General features: G+C 49.7%; 1 protein-coding gene across 4 annotated transcripts; it reads right to left on the minus strand.

The window, feature by feature from the left end:
• Window positions 1–12,299: 12,299 nt before the first annotated feature.
• Window positions 12,300–17,283, minus strand: LOC118562571. 4 transcript variants are annotated; one of them, XM_036134996.1, is made up of 8 exons: window positions 16,857–17,283; window positions 16,186–16,757; window positions 15,778–15,955; window positions 14,145–14,319; window positions 13,768–14,063; window positions 13,496–13,671; window positions 13,163–13,411; window positions 12,300–13,082 (listed from the first exon to the last, which is right to left on the minus strand). In XM_036134996.1, the coding sequence occupies exons 2-8, from the start codon at window positions 16,741–16,743 to the stop codon at window positions 12,309–12,311; spliced, it is 2,406 nt and encodes an 801-aa protein (XP_035990889.1). In that variant the 5' UTR covers window positions 16,744–16,757; window positions 16,857–17,283; the 3' UTR covers window positions 12,300–12,308. The 4 variants fall into 4 exon arrangements, with proteins under 4 accessions (XP_035990889.1, XP_035990890.1, XP_035990891.1 ...); XM_036134997.1 differs by having other exon boundaries at window positions 16,186–17,283; XM_036134998.1 differs by lacking the exon at window positions 16,857–17,283 and having other exon boundaries at window positions 15,778–16,294.
• Between the last annotated feature and the right edge of the window lie 4,988 nt (window positions 17,284–22,271).

Raw genomic sequence — 22,271 nt, forward strand, 5'->3', positions numbered from 1 at the left:
TGTGCTCTGATCCCTGGATGATCCATGGAGGTTCTCCAGCAGCAGGAGGTTCTCCAGCAGCATGTAGGTATTTCATGCCCAAAGCAAGCCACACTCAAAAGCGGGCATGAATGTGTGCTCTGATCCTGGATGATTCCATGGAGGTTCTCCAGCAGCACGGAGGTTCTCCAGCAGCATGGAGGTTCTTCATGCCCAAAGCAGCACACTCAAAGTGGGCATGAAGTGTGCTCTGATCCCTGGATGATCCATGGAGGTTCTCCAGCAGCATGGAGGTTTCTTCATGCCCAAAGCAGCACACTCAAAGTGGGCATGAATGTGTGCTCTGATCCCTGGATGATCCATGGAGGTCTCCAGCAGCACGGAGGTTCTCCAGCAGCATGGAGGTTCTTCATGCCCAAAGCAGCACACTCAAAGTGGGCATGAATGTGTGCTCTGATCCCTGGAATGATCCATGGAGGTTCTCCAGCAGCATGGAGGTTCTTCATGCCCAAAGCAGCACACTCAAAGTGGGCATGAATGTGTGCTCTGATTCCCTGGATGATCCATGGAGGGCTTTCCAGGCAGCATGGAGGTTCTTCATGCCCAAAGCAGCACAATCAAAGTGGGCATGAATGTGTGCTCTGATCCCTGGAATGACCATGGATCCGCACGGGGGTTCTCCAGCAGCATGAGGTTTTCATGCCCAAAGCAGCACACTCAAAGTGGGCATGAATGTGTGCTCTGATCCCTGGATGATCCATGGAGGTTCCTCCAGCAGCATGGAGGGTTCTCCAGCAGCATGTAGGTATTTCTGCCAAAGCAGCACACTCAAGCGGGCATGAATGTGGCTCTGATCCCTGGATGATCCATGGAGGTTCTCCAGCAGCATGAGGTATTTCATGCCCAAAGCAGCACACTCAAAGTGGGCATGAATGTGTGCTCTGATCCCTGGAGGTCCATGGAGGTTCTCCAGCAGCATGGAGGTTCTTCATGCCCAAAGCAGCACACTCAAAGTGGGCATGAATGTGTGCTCTGATCCCGGATTGATCCATGGAGGTCTTTCTCCAGGCAGGCATGGAGGTTCTCCAGCAGCATGGAGGTTCTTCATGCCCAAAGCAGCCACACTCCAAGCGGGCCATGAATGTGTGCTCTGATCCCTGGATGATCCATGGGACGGTTCTCCAGCAGCATGGAGGTTCTCCTGCAGCATGGGAGGTTCTTCATGCCCAAAGCAGCACCCACGCAAAGTGGGCATGAATGTGTCTCTGATCCCTGGATGATCCATGGAGGTTCTCCAGCAGCATGGAGGTTCTCCAGCAGCATGTAGGTATTCATGCCCAAAGCAGCACACTCAAGAGCGGGCATGAATGTGTGCTCTGATCCCTGGATGATCCATGGAGGTTCTCCAGCAGCACGGAGGTCTCCATGCAGCATGGAGGTTCTTCATGCCCAAAGCAGCACACTCAAAGTGGGCATGAATGTGTGCTCTGATCCCTGGATGATCCATGGAGGTTCTCCAGCAGCATGGAGGTCTTCATGCCCAAAGCAGCACACTCAAAGTGGGCATGAATGTGTGCTCTGATCCCTGGATGATCCATGGAGGTTCTCCCAGCAGCACGGAGGTTCTCCAGCAGCATGGAGGTTCTTCATGCCCAAAGCAGCACACTCAAAGTGGGCATGAATGTGTGCTCTGATCCCTGGATGATCCATGGAGGTTCTCCAGCAGCATGGAGGTTCTTCATGCCCAAAGCAGCACACTCAAAGTGGGCATGAATGGTGTGCTCTGATCCCTGGATGATCCATGGAGGTTCTCCAGCAGCATGGAGGTTCTCCAGCAGCATGGAGGTTCTTCATGCCCAAAGCAGCACACTCAAAGTGGGCATGAATGTGTGCTCTGATCCCTGGATGATCCATGGAGGTTCTCCAGCAGCATGGAGGTTCTTCATGCCCAAAGCAGCACACGCAAAGTGGGCATGAATGTGTGCTCTGATCCCTGGATGATCCATGGAGGTTCTCCAGCAGCATGGAGGTTCTCCAGCAGCATGGAGGTTCTTCATGCCCAAAGCAGCACACTCAAAGTGGGCATGAATGTGTGCTCTGATCCCGGGATGATCCATGGAGGTTTCTCCAGCAGCATGGAGGTTCTTCATGCCCAAAGCAGCACACTCAAAGTGGGCATGAATGTGTGCTCTGATCCCTGGATGATCCATGGAGGGTTCTCCAGCAGCATGGAGGTTCTCCAGCAGCATGGCGGGGTTCTTCATGCCCCAAGCAGCACACTCAAAGTGGGCATGAATGTGTGCTCTGATCCCTGGATGATCCTGGAGGTTCTCCAGCAGCATGGAGGTTCTCCAGCAGCATGTAGGTATTTCATGCCCAAAGCAGCACACTCAAAGCGGGCATGAATGTGTGCTCTGATCCCTGGATGATCCATGGAGGTTCTCCAGCAGCACGGAGTTCTCCAGCAGCATGGAGGTTCTTCATGCCCAAAGCAGCACACTCAAAGTGGCATGAATGTGTGCTCTGATCCCTGGATGATCCATGGAGGTTCTCCAGCAGCAATGGAGGTTCTTCATGCCCAAGCAGCACACTCAAAGTGGGCAATGAATGTGTGCTCTGATCCCTGGATGATCCATGGAGGTTCTCCAGCAGCACGGAGGTTCTCCAGCAGCATGGAGGTTCTTCATGCCCAAAGCAGCACACTCAAAGTGGGCATGAATGTGTGCTCTGATCCCTGGATGATCCATGGAGGTTCTCCAGCAGCATGGAGGTTCTTCATGCCCAAAGCAGCACACTCAAAGTGGGCATGAATGTGTGCTCTGATCCCTGGATTGATCCATGGAGGTTCTCCAGCAGCATGGAGGTTCTTCATGCCCAAAGCAGCACACTCAAAGTGGGCATGAATGTGTGCTCTGATCCCTGGATGATCTCATGGAGGTTCTCCAGCAGCATGGAGGTTCTCCAGCAGCATGGAGGTTCTTCATGCCCAAAGCAGCACACTCAAAGTGGGTATGAATGTGTGCTCTGATCCCTGGATGATCCATGGAGGTTCTCCAGCAGCATGGAGGTTCTTCATGCCCAAAGCAGCACACTCAAAGTGGGCATGAATGTGTGCTCTGATCCCTGGATGATCCATGGAGGTTCTCCAGCAGCATGGAGGTTCTCCAGCAGCATGTAGGTATTTCATGCCCAAAGCAGCACACTCAAAGCGGGCATGAATGTGTGCTCTGATCCCTGGATGATCCATGGAGGTTCTCCAGCAGCATGTAGGTATTTCATGCCCAAAGCAGCACACTCAAAGTGGGCATGAATGTGTGCTCTGATCCCTGGATGATCCATGGAGGTTCTCCAGCAGCATGGAGGTTCTCCAGCAGCATGTAGGTATTTCATGCCCAAGCAGCACACTCAAAGCGGGCATGAATGTGTGCTCTGATCCCTGGATGATCCATGGAGGTTCTCCAGCAGCATGGAGGTTCTTCATGCCCAAAGCAGCACACTCAAAGTGGGCATGAATGTGTGCTCTGATCCCTGGATGATCCATGGAGGTTCTCCAGCAGCATGGAGGTTCTTCATGCCCAAAGCAGCACACTCAAAGTGGGCATGAATGTGTGCTCTGATCCCTGGATGATCCATGGAGGTTCTCCAGCAGCACGGAGGTTCTCCAGCAGCATGGAGGTTCTTCATGCCCAAAGCAGCACACTCAAAGTGGGCATGAATGTGTGCTCTGATCCCTGGATGATCCATGGAGGTTCTCCAGCAGCATGGAGGTTCTTCATGCCCAAAGCAGCACACTCAAAGTGGGCATGAATGTGTGCTCTGATCCCTGGATGATCCATGGCTCCAGCACGGAGGTTCTCCAGCAGCATGTAGGTATTTCATGCCCAAAGCAGCACACTCAAAGTGGGCATGAATGTGTGCTCTGATCCCTGGATGATCCATGGAGGTTCTCCAGCAGCATGGAGGTTCTTCATGCCCAAAGCAGCACACTCAAAGTGGGCATGAATGTGTGCTCTGATCCCTGGATGATCCATGGAGGTTCTCCAGCAGCATGGAGGTTCTCCAGCAGCATGGAGGTTCTTCATGCCCAAAGCAGCACACTCAAAGCGGGCATGAATGTGTGCTCTGATCCCTGGATGATCCATGGAGGTTCTCCAGCAGCATGGAGGTTCTCCAGCAGCATGGAGGTTCTTCATGCCCAAAGCAGCACACTCAAAGTGGGCATGAATGTGTGCTCTGATCCCTGGATGATCCATGGAGGTTCTCCAGCAGCATGGAGGTTCTTCATGCCCAAAGCAGCACACTCAAAGTGGGCATGAATGTGTGCTCTGATCCCTGGATGATCCATGGAGGTTCTCCAGCAGCATGGAGGTTCTCCAGCAGCATGTAGGTATTTCATGCCCAAAGCAGCACACTCAAAGCGGGCATGAATGTGTGCTCTGATCCCTGGATGATCCATGGAGGTTCTCCAGCAGCACGGAGGTTCTCCAGCAGCATGGAGGTTCTTCATGCCCAAAGCAGCACACTCAAAGTGGGCATGAATGTGTGCTCTGATCCCTGGATGATCCATGGAGGTTCTCCAGCAGCATGGAGGTTCTTCATGCCCAAAGCAGCACACTCAAAGTGGGCATGAATGTGTGCTCTGATCCCTGGATGATCCATGGAGGTTCTCCAGCAGCACGGAGGTTCTCCAGCAGCATGGAGGTTCTTCATGCCCAAAGCAGCACACTCAAAGTGGGCATGAATGTGTGCTCTGATCCCTGGATGATCCATGGAGGTTCTCCAGCAGCATGGAGGTTCTTCATGCCCAAAGCAGCACACTCAAAGTGGGCATGAATGTGTGCTCTGATCCCTGGATGATCCATGGAGGTTCTCCAGCAGCATGGAGGTTCTCCAGCAGCATGGAGGTTCTTCATGCCCAAAGCAGCACACTCAAAGTGGGCATGAATGTGTGCTCTGATCCCTGGATGATCCATGGAGGTTCTCCAGCAGCATGGAGGTTCTTCATGCCCAAAGCAGCACACTCAAAGTGGGCATGAATGTGTGCTCTGATCCCTGGATGATCCATGGAGGTTCTCCAGCAGCATGGAGGTTCTCCAGCAGCATGGAGGTTCTTCATGCCCAAAGCAGCACACTCAAAGTGGGCATGAATGTGTGCTCTGATCCCTGGATGATCCATGGAGGTTCTCCAGCAGCATGGAGGTTCTTCATGCCCAAAGCAGCACACTCAAAGTGGGCATGAATGTGTGCTCTGATCCCTGGATGATCCATGGAGGTTCTCCAGCAGCATGGAGGTTCTCCAGCAGCATGGAGGTTCTTCATGCCCAAAGCAGCACACTCAAAGTGGGCATGAATGTGTGCTCTGATCCCTGGATGATCCATGGAGGTTCTCCAGCAGCATGGAGGTTCTTCATGCCCAAAGCAGCACACTCAAAGTGGGCATGAATGTGTGCTCTGATCCCTGGATGATCCATGGAGGTTCTCCAGCAGCATGGAGGTTCTCCAGCAGCATGGAGGTTCTTCATGCCCAAAGCAGCACACTCAAAGTGGGCATGAATGTGTGCTCTGATCCCTGGATGATCCATGGAGGTTCTCCAGCAGCATGGAGGTTCTTCATGCCCAAAGCAGCACACTCAAAGTGGGCATGAATGTGTGCTCTGATCCCTGGATGATCCATGGAGGTTCTCCAGCAGCATGGAGGTTCTCCAGCAGCATGTAGGTATTTCATGCCCAAAGCAGCACACTCAAAGCGGGCATGAATGTGTGCTCTGATCCCTGGATGATCCATGGAGGTTCTCCAGCAGCATGTAGGTATTTCATGCCCAAAGCAGCACACTCAAAGTGGGCATGAATGTGTGCTCTGATCCCTGGATGATCCATGGAGGTTCTCCAGCAGCATGGAGGTTCTCCAGCAGCATGTAGGTATTTCATGCCCAAAGCAGCACACTCAAAGCGGGCATGAATGTGTGCTCTGATCCCTGGATGATCCATGGAGGTTCTCCAGCAGCATGGAGGTTCTTCATGCCCAAAGCAGCACACTCAAAGTGGGCATGAATGTGTGCTCTGATCCCTGGATGATCCATGGAGGTTCTCCAGCAGCATGGAGGTTCTTCATGCCCAAAGCAGCACACTCAAAGTGGGCATGAATGTGTGCTCTGATCCCTGGATGATCCATGGAGGTTCTCCAGCAGCACGGAGGTTCTCCAGCAGCATGGAGGTTCTTCATGCCCAAAGCAGCACACTCAAAGTGGGCATGAATGTGTGCTCTGATCCCTGGATGATCCATGGAGGTTCTCCAGCAGCATGGAGGTTCTTCATGCCCAAAGCAGCACACTCAAAGTGGGCATGAATGTGTGCTCTGATCCCTGGATGATCCATGGCTCCAGCACGGAGGTTCTCCAGCAGCATGTAGGTATTTCATGCCCAAAGCAGCACACTCAAAGTGGGCATGAATGTGTGCTCTGATCCCTGGATGATCCATGGCTCCAGCACGGAGGTTCTCCAGCAGCATGTAGGTATTTCATGCCCAAAGCAGCACACTCAAAGCGGGCATGAATGTGTGCTCTGATCCCTGGATGATCCATGGCTCCAGCATGGAGCTATCAGCAGCTGCACCAGCCTGGTTCTCCAGAGCTCCAGGCTGGTTCTCTCCACACCCAGCACGGAGCTATCAGCACCAGCCCCTGCTACCAGCAACCAGCCCCGGGTACCACCACACACCCATGGACCCTGGAACACCAACCTCCATAACCTTCACCTCCAGCCGAACCGTGGTACCCACTCTTAAGCACCCCTCCCCGGTTATAAACCAATAAACCAACCGCCAAATTACTCGTGCCCCTGGGAAGGCAGGAACAAAGCCGTGCCCATGGTACAGCAGAGCTCCAGCGGGACAGGGGGGAGTCCAGCTGCTGCAGCCCCAGCCCGAGGTCCTGTCCTCGGACTACTCTCTGACACCGCTCCCCCACCCTCCGTGCGCCTGGTTCTCAACACTTAGAACTATTTTATAACCCTACCTCTAACCCTTAAAAAATTCAGAGCTCCAGCAGGACAGGGGGACATCCCGCTTCTGCAGCCCCAGCCCGAGGCCCTCTCCCTGGGCTACACTCTGACACCGCCCCCCCCACCCTCCGTGCACCTGGTTCTCAACACTTAGAACTATTTTATAACCCTACCTCTAACCCTTAAAAATTCAGAGCTCCAGCAGGACAGGGGGACATCCCGCTTCTGCAGCCCCAGCCCGAGGCCCTCTCCCTGGGCTACACTCTGACACCGCCCCCCCCACCCTCCGTGCACCTGGTTCTCAACACTTAGAACTATTTTATAACCCTACCTCTAACCCTAAAGAAAGATAAAAAAAAATTCAGAGCTCCAGCAGGACAGGGGGACATCCCGCTTCTGCAGCCCCAGCCCGAGGCCCTCTCCCTGGGCTACACTCTGACACCGCCCCCCCCACCCTCCGTGCACCTGGTTCTCAACACTTAGAACTATTTTATAACCCTACCTCTAACCCTTAAAAAATTCAGAGCTCCAGCAGGACAGGGGGACATCCCGCTTCTGCAGCCCCAGCCCGAGGCCCTCTCCCTGGGCTACACTCTGACACCGCCCCCCCCACCCTCCGTGCACCTGGTTCTCAACACTTAGAACTATTTTATAACCCTACCTCTAACCCTAAAGAAAAAAAAAAAAAAAAAAAAAAAAAAAATTCAGAGCCCCAGCAGGACAGGGGGACATCCCGCTTCTGCAGCCCCAGCCCGAGGCCCTCTCCCTGGGCTACACTCTGACACCGCCCCCCCCACCCTCCGTGCACCTGGTTCTCAACACTTAGAACTATTTTATAACCCTACCTCTAACCCTAAAAAAAAAAAAATTCAGAGCTCCAGCAGGACAGGGGGACATCCTGCTTCTGCAGCCCCAGCCCGAGGCCCTCTCCCTGGGCTACACTCTGACACCGCCCCCCCCACCCTCCGTGCACCTGGTCCTCAACACTTAGAACTTTTTATTTAATTTTTAATTTTAATTATGTGCCCATGGTACAGCAGATCTCCATGAGGGGGCGCCCTTCTTGGATGTGTTTCCATTCTTTCGGTTTGTTTTTCAAGACGGGTTTGGGTATCTGTTTACCCTATGTCCTGCGAATCACATTTGTGATCCGCAGCCATGCACCACAACCCACAGAGTGGAGAAATCGCTTTCATCTGTCAATCCATCCCATGTCTGGGCCGGGGCCGTGTTTACTTGGACTTTCACGGCTTATTTAGCCCTCCAGAACCCGGCACGCGCCGGGCCCGTAGGCAGAGCGAGATGGGGGGGGGGGCGTGGGAACCGGGTGGAGCGCTGGTCCTCCGTAGCCCCCCCGAGCCCTAGTCGATTGGCTCTCAGGCGGACAGCCGCAGCGTGTTTCCCAAGCGCACCGCCAGCACGGGCCAGGAGGCCGGGACCGGGGGGACGTGAGCCCGGTGGCGGAGGCTTGGTGCGGGACCACTAGGTCAGACTGTTCTGCTCGGTCTCGCTTCCGAGCGTGCGGCCCGCTACGGGGAATAAGCACAGTCGCGCGCAACCTCCGCTGCTGTCTGGAGTAGAGCCTGCAGGATTAAGGAACCAACCGCCGAAGCACTGATGCTGACGGAGGCCCTCTTATGGCAGGCCACGTTTGCAGATCGGTCTGGGTGGGAAAAAGATGAGCCATGGGAGTCCCCCTGACAGACTCCAGTGACTAAGTGTTAAAAGACTTTGAAATATTTTCCATCAGAGCTTGTCGAAAGACTCGCTCTTACATATCTGCGGAAGGGGTTTTTTCGCGTAAGGCCCCAGGATCCCTCCAGACCCTTGTATCTCCCTGGGCTACTCCAGTTAAATTCGTATCCACCCCATGCTGGAGAACTTAGAAAAAAAAACCAAAATTGTTCCCATGGTAAAGCTGGGATGAGCTACTCCAGCTGATTTCGTATCCACCCCATGCTGGAGAACTTAGAAAAAAAAACCAAAATTGTTCCCATGGTAAAGCTGGGATGAGCTACTCCAGCTGATTTCGTATCCACCCCATGCTGGACTTCCAGGAGAGGAGGGGCGCTTTCACGCGTCACTAGCCCAGCCAAGGCGCACTATTCTGGGGCACAGCAGCGTGACACAGACCCCCCCTAACCTGGAGGTGGGACACTTTTTTTATTTTTTTTCGTTTACCATTAATATTATAATTATTACTATTAATTCCTTTTGTTAATTTCAGCTCTGGATCTCCTAACCTCCGCGTGAACCATGGATCTCCCCGCACCAGAAGCAGTCCGCTCTGGGTCTCTTAACCTGCGCGTGCACCACGGATCTCCAAGCTAAACCAGAGGCACCATGGAGCTCCACGCAGCGGCCTACTCTGGCTATTTTAACCCAAAAACGCTGCATGCATGTCCGCGTGGCGCATTTCATATTAACCTGCAGACAGGGTTTTTCCGCGTAAGGCCCCAGAATCCCTCCAGACCCTTGTATCTCCCTGGGCTACTCCAGTTGATTTCGTATCCACCCCATGCTGGAGGACTTAGAAAATATTTTTTTCCCAAAATTGTTCCCCTGGTAAAGTGCTGAAGAGCTACTCCAATTGATTTCGTATCCACCCCATGCTGGACTTCCAGGAGAGGAGGGGCGCTTTCACGCGTCACTAGCCCAGCCAAGGCGCACTATTCTGGGGCACAGCAGCGTGACACAGACCCCCCCTAACCTGGAGGTGGGACACTTTTTTTATTTTTTTTCGTTTACCATTAATATTATAATTATTACTATTAATTCCTTTTGTTAATTTCAGCTCTGGATCTCCTAACCTCCGCGTGAACCATGGATCTCCCCGCACCAGAAGCAGTCCGCTCTGGGTCTCTTAACCTGCGCGTGCACCACGGATCTCCAAGCTAAACCAGAGGCACCATGGAGCTCCACGCAGCGGCCTACTCTGGCTATTTTAACCCAAAAACGCTGCATGCATGTCCGCGTGGCGCATTTCATATTAACCTGCAGACAGGGTTTTTCCGCGTAAGGCCCCAGAATCCCTCCAGACCCTTGTATCTCCCTGGGCTACTCCAGTTGATTTCGTATCCACCCCATGCTGGAGGACTTAGAAAATATTTTTTTCCCAAAATTGTTCCCCTGGTAAAGTGCTGAAGAGCTACTCCAATTGATTTCGTATCCACCCCATGCTGGACTTCCAGGAGAGGAGGGGCGCTTTCACGCGTCACTAGCCCAGCCAAGGCGCACTATTCTGGGGCACAGCAGCGTGACACAGACCCCCCCTAACCTGGAGGTGGGACACTTTTTTTATTTTTTTTTCGTTTACCATTAATATTATAATTATTACTATTAATTCCTTTTGTTAATTTCAGCTCTGGATCTCCTAACCTCCGCGTGAACCATGGATCTCCCCGCACCAGAAGCAGTCCGCTCTGGGTCTCTTAACCTGCGCGTGCACCACGGATCTCCAAGCTAAACCAGAGGCACCATGGAGCTCCACGCAGCGGCCTACTCTGGCTATTTTAACCCAAAAACGCTGCATGCATGTCCGCGTGGCGCATTTCATATTAACCTGCAGACAGGGTTTTTCCGCGTAAGGCCCCAGAATCCCTCCAGACCCTTGTATCTCCCTGGGCTACTCCAGTTGATTTCGTATCCACCCCATGCTGGAGGACTTAGAAAATATTTTTTTCCCAAAATTGTTCCCCTGGTAAAGTGCTGAAGAGCTACTCCAATTGATTTCGTATCCACCCCATGCTGGACTTCCAGGGCTGGAAGGGAGCTGTCCAGCCTCACTAGCCCAGCCAAGGTGCACTATTCTGGGGCACAGCTGCGTGACACAGACCCCCTCCTGTCCTGGAGGTTGGATTTTTTTCTTTTTTGTCTTTTCTTTTCTCTTTTATCATCATCATTATTAATATCATTATTAATATTATTATAATTGTTTTTTGTTAACTTTTTTTTTAAATATTATATATTTCTTTTTTTTCCTCCTTTGAGCTACTTCAATTAAATTCGTATCAACCCCATGCTGGAGAACTTAGAAAAAAAAACAAGAATTGTTCCCATGGTAAAGCTGGGATGAGCTACTCCAGCTGATTTCGTATCCACCCCATGCTGGAGAACTTAGAAAAAAAACCAAGAATTGTTCCCATGGTAAAGCTGGGATGAGCTACTCCAGCTGATTTCGTATCCACCCCATGCTGGAGGACTTAGAAAAAAAACCAAGAATTGTTCCCATGGTAAAGCTGGGATGAGCTACTCCAGCTGATTTCGTATCCACCCCATGCTGGAGAACTTAGAAAAAAAACCAAGAATTGTTCCCATGGTAAAGCTGGGATGAGCTACTCCAGCTGATTTCGTATCCACCCCATGCTGGAGGACTTAGAAAAAAAAAAACAAGAATTGTTCCCATGGTATGGCTGGGATGAGCTACTCCAGCTGATTTCGTATCCACCCCATGCTGGACTTCCAGGGCTGGAAGGGAGCTGTCCAGCCTCACTAGCCCAGCCAAGGTGCACTATTCTGGGGCACAGCTGCGTGACACAGACCCCCTCCTGTCCTGGAGGTTGGATTTTTTTCTTTTTTGTCTTTTCTTTTCTCTTTTATCATCATCATTATTAATATCATTATTAATATTATTATAATTGTTTTTTGTTAACTTTTTTTTTAAATATTATATATTTCTTTTTTTTCCTCCTTTGAGCTACTTCAATTAAATTCGTATCAACCCCATGCTGGAGAACTTAGAAAAAAAAACAAGAATTGTTCCCATGGTAAAGCTGGGATGAGCTACTCCAGCTGATTTCGTATCCACCCCATGCTGGAGAACTTAGAAAAAAAACCAAGAATTGTTCCCATGGTAAAGCTGGGATGAGCTACTCCAGCTGATTTCGTATCCACCCCATGCTGGAGGACTTAGAAAAAAAAACAAGAATTGTTCCCATGGTAAAGCTGGGATGAGCTACTCCAGCTGATTTCGTATCCACCCCATGCTGGAGGACTTAGAAAAAAAAAACAAGAATTGTTCCCATGGTATGGCTGGGATGAGCTACTCCAGCTGATTTCGTATCCACCCCATGCTGGACTTCCAGGGCTGGAAGGGAGCTGTCCAGCCTCACTAGCCCAGCCAAGGTGCACTATTCTGGGGCACAGCTGCGTGACACAGACCCCCCCCCCTATGCTGGAGGTGGGACTTTATAAGTTTTATTTTTTTATTTTATTTGCCAGGAATAATGAATGGAGAAATGTCTTAAAGAACACAATTTGTTAAAGATAAATAATTGTTTTCACCCAAACTGTAGCAGAAAGGAAATACAGACACATCACCATTGATTTATTTATTTTTTTATTATTTTTTTTACTGTTTTTCTGGATCTCAGCACACGTACACTTTGGCTGCGCCCTGGTTGTCTTTTTCTCAACGTGTAGGTAAACAATGGTCTCTTTCTTCTGGGTTGTTGGGTCCCTCTACGTGGTTCATATGAAGGGTCGCTCTCCGAAGTGTATTCAGAAGTTTGGTCAGACACGCTCTCAGAAGTTTGGTCAGACACGCTCTCAGAAGTTTGGTCAGACTCGCTCTCAGAAGTTTGGTCAGACTCGCTCTCAGAAGTTTGGTCAGACTCGCTCTCAGAAGTTTGGTCAGACTCGCTCTCAGAAGTTTGGTCAGACTCGCTCTCAGAAGTTTGGTCAGACTCGCTCTCAGAAGTTTGGTCAGACTCGCTCTCAGAAGTTTGGTCAGACTCGCTGTCAACAGTGTAGTCAACGTCGCTCTCAGAAGCGTGATCAGGGCTTGTTGATCCAGTGGCCTGACTGGATGTTGGTGAGGACGGCACAGCACCGGGCGAAGGACCGGCAGGCGGGGTGGGAGGCGCGCAGTCCGCTTCCTCCTCAACACCATCACCTGATGATTCTGACATGGAGAGGAGGGAAGGTTCGGCGGTGTCATGTACCGTCGTACGTGGTGGCTTGACGGCTGCCTCGAAATTCTGACGGATCCGAGCCAGCTCTGACGCGGTGCGGTGGAGCGCGTAGAATTTGTCTGCTGTCCGCGTGTCATGACACATGGTCTTTGAAATGTTGATCCGGTCACTTGGTGACAAAGTATTCCTTGCCTTGAAAAATACAGATGGTTCTTCAATATTATGCTTTTTATTTTAGGTTTATTACGTGGAAAAGTGATATAATTACTTACGTATGTGGCTATTGATGTTCGGAAGTCTGTGAATGTGGGACGCCCAGGAAAACCCATGTCACGCCAGGCGGCTTGCATCGGCACGATGAGTTTCTCGATTTTTGTGAAGTTTTCGGTGAAGAGAAGAAGGTCTGTGGGTGGGTTTAGTTTCTGTCTGATGATCATCCACTGCTCCACCCATGAGAATTCCTCTACAGTTAAGTAGAGCTGTGCGGGGCCAAACGCACGGTTGGTTTTGTGTTCCTTCACCTGTGGTGCAAACGAGAGTGTGTTTTAATGGACATATTGGGACAAGACAGAGAGCGTTTGTCATTCCAATATTAGTAGACTTGCATTGATCACGAAGCCCGCTTGCCCGACTGTAGCTTCCTTCTGGGCTTCATCAACCTCGGAGACCGTCATATTCTTTAGAACACCGGTGCGGTGTCCATATAGGCTTGCTAGGTAAACACTGAGGTACCCAAAATATCTCCTTCGCGCCTCCGGGTTGGGGTCCTCAGACAGTTCATCTGAAGAAAAAAATAAAATAAAATTAAATGGTTAGAACATGGATGTCAGTAACTCAGGTAAGTAATTTAATATAGTGCAAATTTAATAAGTCTGACCAAGAAGTTCAGGGATGCGTCTCCTGGCCAGGACTTTGCAGAGGCGAAGTTGGTCCTTGGAGATGGTTCTGCTCAACTTATTTTTCTTTACACGTATCTGACGCATGACAACACGTGGACCCAGGCTTGCAATACACTCTGAGATAGCACGAATCACGGCAAACACTTCTCTTTTTGGAACCCTGGATGAGGAGGGAGGGGTGTCCCTGAAGTAGCCCAGGAACTGGGACAAATTTACCAGGTAGGTCTTCACTGTGTTCTCCGCTTTTCCACCATTCTGCAGATGCTCTGGCCACCTGCACAGAAATAAATAATTTGAATCTTTTTTTACATGGGGACATTTTATCTTAACTAAAAGGCATCACAGACATGCTTACTGGTATATCCTGGACATATTGTGAAGGAAAGTCCAATTCTGGAGGATTGGCTGTCCCTTGGTTATAAACGAAAGGAAAGCCATGATTCTACCCACTTTGGATCTTTGATTTTCGATCCTTTTCCTCAGACCACGAGAGCCTTTGAGATGCTGCCAATATTCCGCGATGTATTCCACTGAAAAAAAAAAAAAAAAAAAAAGACTTCCAGAAAGAACACCGGGGAATTTCGTTCATTAAAACCCAGACAGAGGGCGCTATATTCGGATACAAACGTTAAAAATCCCCCTTCTGCGTCTCTGGATCCATAAACACTTAGAAATATTTTTTAAAAGCTCGCACAGACTTCCAGAAAAAACACCGGGGAATTTCGTTCATTAAAACCCAGACAGAGGGCGCTATATTCGGATACAAACGTTAAAAATCCCCCTTCTGCGTCTCTGGATCCATAAACACTTAGAAATATTTTTTAAAAGCTCGCACAGACTTCCAGAAAAAACACCGGGGAATTTCGTTCATTAAAACCCAGACAGAGGGCCCTATATTCGGATACAAACGTTAAAAATCCCCCTTCTGCGTCTCTGGATCCATAAACACTTAGAAATATTTTTTAAAAGCTCGCACAGACTTCCAGAAAAAACACCGGGGAATTTCGTTCATTAAAACCCAGACAGAGGGCCCTATATTCGGATACAAACGTTAAAAATCCCCCTTCTGCGTCTCTGGATCCATAAACACTTAGAAATATTTTTTAAAAGCTCGCACAGACTTCCAGAAAAAACACCGGGGAATTTCGTTCATTAAAACCCAGACAGAGGGCGCTATATTCGGATACAAACGTTAAAAATCCCCCTTCTGCGTCTCTGGATCCATAGACACTTAGAAATATTTTTTAAAAGCTCGCACAGACTTCCAGAAAAAACACCGGGGAATTTCGTTCATTAAAACCCAGACAGAGGGCGCTATATTCGGATACAAACGTTAAAAATCCCCCTTCTGCGTCTCTGGATCCATAAACACTTAGAAATATTTTTTAAAAGCTCGCACAGACTTCCAGAAAAAACACCGGGGAATTTCGTTCATTAAAACCCAGACAGAGGGCCCTATATTCGGATACAAACGTTAAAAATCCCCCTTCTGCGTCTCTGGATCCATAAACACTTAGAAATATTTTTTAAAAGCTCGCACAGACTTCCAGAAAAAACACCGGGGAATTTCGTTCATTAAAACCCAGACAGAGGGCCCTATATTCGGATACAAACGTTAAAAATCCCCCTTCTGCGTCTCTGGATCCATAAACACTTAGAAATATTTTTTAAAAGCTCGCACAGACTTCCAGAAAAAACACCGGGGAATTTCGTTCATTAAAACCCAGACAGAGGGCCCTATATTCGGATACAAACGTTAAAAATCCCCCTTCTGCGTCTCTGGATCCATAAACACTTAGAAATATTTTTTAAAAGCTCGCACAGACTTCCAGAAGGACAGGGGGGAGATCCCGCTGCTGTAGCCCCGACCCGAGGCACTGTCCTCGGATTACTCTCTGACAGCGCCCCCTTGTGTGCGCCTGGTTCTCAACACTTAGAATTTTTATTTTATTTTTTTTATAAATACAGCAATCAGTGACATTACTTACAAATGCTTGGTGGGAATTTGGGGTACGCTTTCGCCAAACAGAGGGTGCTCCGGCTTTCCCCCTTTGACTTAGGTCTGTTGATGTGCTGCTGTTCTTCATCAGGAGAGAAAGATTCACTCCTCACCAGAGCATCAACGTCCACACTTGGAACCGGGGCTGTGGATGCCTTTTGGCGGTCCTGTTAAATAAAGGTTTAGTGCTAAGTTTTCTGGTTCTGCCGGTACAACCAGGCCTAAGCTATGGAGCTATCCTGCCCAGCACATGTGCTCTGATCCTGGGTAAAAGTCATCCGCATCTACCCGCTGGTTCTGCCGGTACAACCAGGCCTAAGCTATGGAGCTATCCTGCCCAGCACATGTGCTCTGGTCCTGGGTAAAGGTGCTGCTAGGTAATAAACATTTTACATACCTCTTCCAGTCGTTTGATTGTTTTTTTTGCCCTTTCAGCCCATCTGTGCTGGTACAGCAATTTCTTTCTTAGTTGCCCCAAGTCGGATATAAGCTGCAGGTTCTTTGCCTCAAGCTGTTTGCACGAGTTGCAGGATGAAGGCGATGGTTCGTCATCAAGGGGTTCTGATGTTGGATGATACCGATTTGCTTCCTCTCTTGCTATTGGGTCCATGTGTAAGCGTGAGACCATCGGAGGGCTCGGGTTTGTGGCGCTCAACGCTCGCAGCATGTGCACCGTTACCTGGTACTTCAAATCGGTTATCACCTGGGCTTTCCTCTCCCCCTCCATCTCCGGGTGAGCTTGAGCAATATGCCTGTCCAGCCTTGTGCTAGCATAACTGCAGCCCTCCACTGGACAGGGCATTTTTCTAATATTGACCCTCCCACTACTGTACTTGATCAATATTTCTCGCTCTTTTGAATTTTTAATGCCATGACTATTTCTTAGGTGCCTGCCTATATAGGTAAATTCAGAACGGCAGAGTGGGCAACAAACACTATGCTTTGGGGGCGCCATGTTGATATGAGAATCTGAAAAATAAGATAAGATAACACGAGCTGTGTTAATATCTCAAAGCCAGGAACAGAGCCCCATTTCCCAGCGTGATGCATAAGAGCTTCACAACTTACCGTGTGAACAGTGGAGGGGAAAGAAGTCCGCTCCGGTCCTGGGCTGTTAAGTACTGCTCCTCAGTCATTCGTTGATTGGCATGTTAGGTACCCACAGCTGCCTTCTGCTCATGCAATCAAGAGTGCAGCAAGTGGCTGCAGGTGTACCAAGTAAAGCCTCCTGAGAACCAGGGGAAACACTGAGTCTCCACATCAGACCCTGCACCCACCCCTGCTACCAGCAACCAAGCCCGGGCACCAGCGCACACACACACACACCCATGGACCATGGAGCGCCAACCTCCATAGACTTCACATCCAGCCTAATCCTACACCAAAATGTCAAAATCCGCTCTCCCTGATATTTTGCTGCAATGCTTGACAATCCATCGGATTTAAGATGTGATATTTGGGTAAAAGGGGCCAAATCGCCTAACCCTAGCTCAAGGATATAGGCTTCATGGAGCCCCACCAGGCCCAAAGAGACACCAGTAAAGATTCTACTTAACTTAGAGATACCAAACCGCACGATTTCTAGGGTGTGAGTAGAGCAAGCCCTGGTAATATGGGGTCCCTATCTGCCCAAGGGGCCAAGAGAAAGCCGTGCTGTGCCGTCAACTCTAATAACCGGTCCAAAAACAAGTAACAGATGGAAGGTCTTTGAGAGATAGGCTTTTCCAGGTTTGTAGCACCTTACCACAGGAAGCTGCATAGCAAATTTGGGCCAGATTAAACCAAACGTCTCAGAGTTATGAGGTGTCAAAGTTTCATTTTTGCTCATTTTTCCACCCCTTCCTGCCCCAGTCATGCCAAGACGAAACACTCCAGCGACACCAAACTCACAGAATCCACTCATTGTCACCCCCCGAATGACATTTGTGAAAATCAGCCCTCTGGGACGAGCCTGACCAAAGATCCCAACCCTAGCTCAAGGATTTAGGCTTCATGGAGCCCCACCAGGCCCAAAGAGACACCAGTAAAGATTCTACTTAACTTGGAGATATCAAACCGCACGGTTTCTAGGGTGCGAGTAGAGCAGGCCCTGGTAATTTGGGGTCCCTATCTGCCCCAGGGGGCCGAGAGAAAGCCGTGCTGTGCCGTCAAACCTAATAACCGGTCCAAAAACAACTAACAGATGGAAGGTCTTTGAGAGATAGGCTCTTCCAGGTTTGTAGCACCTTACCACAGGAAGCTGCATAGCAAATTTGGGCCAGATTAAACCAAACGTCTCAGAGTTATGAGGTGTCAAAGTTTCATTTTTGCTCATTTTTCCACCCCTTCCTGCCCCAGTCATGCCAAGACGAAACACTCCAGCGACACCAAACTCACAGAATCCACTCATTGTCACCCCCCGAATGACATTTGTGAAAATCAGCCCTCTGGGACGAGCCTGACCAAAGATCCCAACCCTAGCTCAAGGATTTAGGCTTCATGGAGCCCCACCAGGCCCAAAGAGACACCAGTAAAGATTCTACTTAACTTGGAGATATCAAACCGCACGGTTTCTAGGGTGCGAGTAGAGCAGGCCCTGGTAATTTGGGGTCCCTATCTGCCCCAGGGGCCGAGAGAAAGCCGTGCTGTGCCGTCAAACCTAATAACCGGTCCAAAAACAACTAACAGATGGAAGGTCTTTGAGAGATAGGCTCTTCCAGGTTTGTAGCACCTTACCACAGGAAGCTGCATAGCAAATTTGGGCCAGATTAAACCAAACGTCTCAGAGTTATGAGGTGTCAAAGTTTCATTTTTGGTCATTTTTCCACCCCTTCCTGCCCCTGTCATGCCAAGACGAAACGCTCCAGCGACACCAAACTCACAGAATCCACTCATTGTCACCCCCCGAATGACATTTGTGAAAATCAGCCCTCTGGGATGAGCCTGACCAAAGATCCCAACCCTAGCTCAAGGATTTAGGCTTCATGGAGCCCCACCAGGCCCAAAGAGACACCAGTAAAGATTCTACTTAACTTAGAGATACCAAACCACACGATTTCTAGGGTGTGAATAGAGCAAGCCCTGGTAATATGGGGTCCCTATCTGCCCAAGGGGCCAAGAGAAAGCCGTGCTGTGCCGTCAAACCTAATAACCGGTCCAAAAACAACTAACAGATGGAAGGTCTTTGAGAGATAGGCTCTTCCAGGTTTGTAGCACCTTACCACAGGAAGCTGCATAGCAAATTTGGGCCAGATTAAACCAAACGTCTCAGAGTTATGAGGTGTCAAAGTTTCATTTTTGGTCATTTTTCCACCCCTTCCTGCCCCTGTCATGCCAAGACGAAACGCTCCAGCGACACCAAACTCACAGAATCCACTCATTGTCACCCCCCGAATGACATTTGTGAAAATCAGCCCTCTGGGATGAGCCTGACCAAAGATCCCAACCCTAGCTCAAGGATATAGGCATCATGGAGCCCCACCAGGCCCAAAGAGACACCAGTAAAGATTCTACTTAACTTAGAGATACCAAACCGCACGATTTCTAGGGTGTGAGTAGAGCAAGCCCTGGTAATTTGGGGTCCCTATCTGCCCCAGGGGCCGAGAGAAAGCCGTGCTGTGCCGTCAAACCTAATAACCGGTCCAAAAACAACTAACAGATGGAAGGTCTTTGAGAGATAGGCTCTTCCAGGTTTGTAGCACCTTACCACAGGAAGCTGCATAGCAAATTTGGGCCAGATTAAACCAAATGTCTCAGAGTTATGAGGTGTCAAAGTTTCATTTTTGCTCATTTTTCCACCCCTTCCTGCCCCTGTCATGCCAAGACGAAACGCTCCAGCGACACCAAACTCACAGAATCCACTCATTGTCACCCCCCGAATGACATTTGTGAAAATCAGCCCTCTGGGATGAGCCTGACCAAAGATCCCAACCCTAGCTCAAGGATATAGGCTTCATGGAGCCCCACCAGGCCCAAAGAGACACCAGTAAAGATTCTACTTAACTTAGAGATACCAAACCGCACGATTTCTAGGGTGTGAGTAGAGCAAGCCCTGGTAATATGGGGTCCCTATCTGCCCAAGGGGCCAAGAGAAAGCCGTGCTGTGCCGTCAACTCTAATAACCGGTCCAAAAACAAGTAACAGATGGAAGGTCTTTGAGAGATAGGCTTTTCCAGGTTTGTAGCACCTTACCACAGGAAGCTGCATAGCAAATTTGGGCCAGATTAAACCAAACGTCTCAGAGTTATGAGGTGTCAAAGTTTCATTTTTGCTCATTTTTCCACCCCTTCCTGCCCCAGTCATGCCAAGACGAAACACTCCAGCGACACCAAACTCACAGAATCCACTCATTGTCACCCCCCGAATGACATTTGTGAAAATCAGCCCTCTGGGACGAGCCTGACCAAAGATCCCAACCCTAGCTCAAGGATTTAGGCTTCATGGAGCCCCACCAGGCCCAAAGAGACACCAGTAAAGATTCTACTTAACTTGGAGATATCAAACCGCACGGTTTCTAGGGTGCGAGTAGAGCAGGCCCTGGTAATTTGGGGTCCCTATCTGCCCCAGGGGCCGAGAGAAAGCCGTGCTGTGCCGTCAAACCTAATAACCGGTCCAAAAACAACTAACAGATGGAAGGTCTTTGAGAGATAGGCTCTTCCAGGTTTGTAGCACCTTACCACAGGAAGCTGCATAGCAAATTTGGGCCAGATTAAACCAAACGTCTCAGAGTTATGAGGTGTCAAAGTTTCATTTTTGGTCATTTTTCCACCCCTTCCTGCCCCTGTCATGCCAAGACGAAACGCTCCAGCGACACCAAACTCACAGAATCCACTCATTGTCACCCCCCGAATGACATTTGTGAAAATCAGCCCTCTGGGATGAGCCTGACCAAAGATCCCAACCCTAGCTCAAGGATTTAGGCTTCATGGAGCCCCACCAGGCCCAAAGAGACACCAGTAAAGATTCTACTTAACTTAGAGATACCAAACCGCACGATTTCTAGGGTGTGAGTAGAGCAAGCCCTGGTAATATGGGGTCCCTATCTGCCCAAGGGGCCAAGAGAAAGCCGTGCTGTGCCGTCAACTCTAATAACCGGTCCAAAAACAAGTAACAGATGGAAGGTCTTTGAGAGATAGGCTCTTCCAGGTTTGTAGCACCTTACCACAGGAAGCTGCATAGCAAATTTGGGCCAGATTAAACCAAACGTCTCAGAGTTATGAGGTGTCAAAGTTTCATTTTTGGTCATTTTTCCACCCCTTCCTGCCCCTGTCATGCCAAGACGAAACGCTCCAGCGACACCAAACTCACAGAATCCACTCATTGTCACCCCCCGAATGACATTTGTGAAAATCAGCCCTCTGGGATGAGCCTGACCAAAGATCCCAACCCTAGCTCAAGGATATAGGCTTCATGGAGCCCCACCAGGCCCAAAGAGACACCAGTAAAGATTCTACTTAACTTAGAGATACCAAACCGCACGATTTCTAGGGTGTGAGTAGAGCAAGCCCTGGTAATATGGGGTCCCTATCTGCCCAAGGGGCCAAGAGAAAGCCGTGCTGTGCCGTCAAACCTAATAACCGGTCCAAAAACAACTAACAGATGGAAGGTCTTTGAGAGATAGGCTCTTCCAGGTTTGTAGCACCTTACCACAGGAAGCTGCATAGCAAATTTGGGCCAGATTAAACCAAATGTCTCAGAGTTATGAGGTGTCAAAGTTTCATTTTTGCTCATTTTTCCACCCCTTCCTGCCCCTGTCATGCCAAGACGAAACGCTCCAGCGACACCAAACTCACAGAATCCACTCATTGTCACCCCCCGAATGACATTTGTGAAAATCAGCCCTCTGGGATGAGCCTGACCAAAGATCCTAACCCTAGCTCAAGGATATAGGCTTCATGGAGCCCCACCAGGCCCAAAGAGACACCAGTAAAGATTCTACTTAACTTAGAGATACCAAACCGCACGATTTCTAGGGTGTGAGTAGAGCAAGCCCTGGTAATATGGGGTCCCTATCTGCCCAAGGGGCCAAGAGAAAGCCGTGCTGTGCCGTCAACTCTAATAACCGGTCCAAAAACAAGTAACAGATGGAAGGTCTTTGAGAGATAGGCTTTTCCAGGTTTGTAGCACCTTACCACAGGAAGCTGCATAGCAAATTTGGGCCAGATTAAACCAAACGTCTCAGAGTTATGAGGTGTCAAAGTTTCATTTTTGCTCATTTTTCCACCCCTTCCTGCCCCAGTCATGCCAAGACGAAACACTCCAGCGACACCAAACTCACAGAATCCACTCATTGTCACCCCCCGAATGACATTTGTGAAAATCAGCCCTCTGGGACGAGCCTGACCAAAGATCCCAACCCTAGCTCAAGGATTTAGGCTTCATGGAGCCCCACCAGGCCCAAAGAGACACCAGTAAAGATTCTACTTAACTTGGAGATATCAAACCGCACGGTTTCTAGGGTGCGAGTAGAGCAGGCCCTGGTAATTTGGGGTCCCTATCTGCCCC

The sequence above is a fragment of the Fundulus heteroclitus genome, unplaced genomic scaffold, assembly GCF_011125445.2.
Source record: "Fundulus heteroclitus isolate FHET01 unplaced genomic scaffold, MU-UCD_Fhet_4.1 scaffold_979, whole genome shotgun sequence".
Classification (NCBI taxonomy): Eukaryota; Metazoa; Chordata; class Actinopteri; order Cyprinodontiformes; family Fundulidae; genus Fundulus; species Fundulus heteroclitus.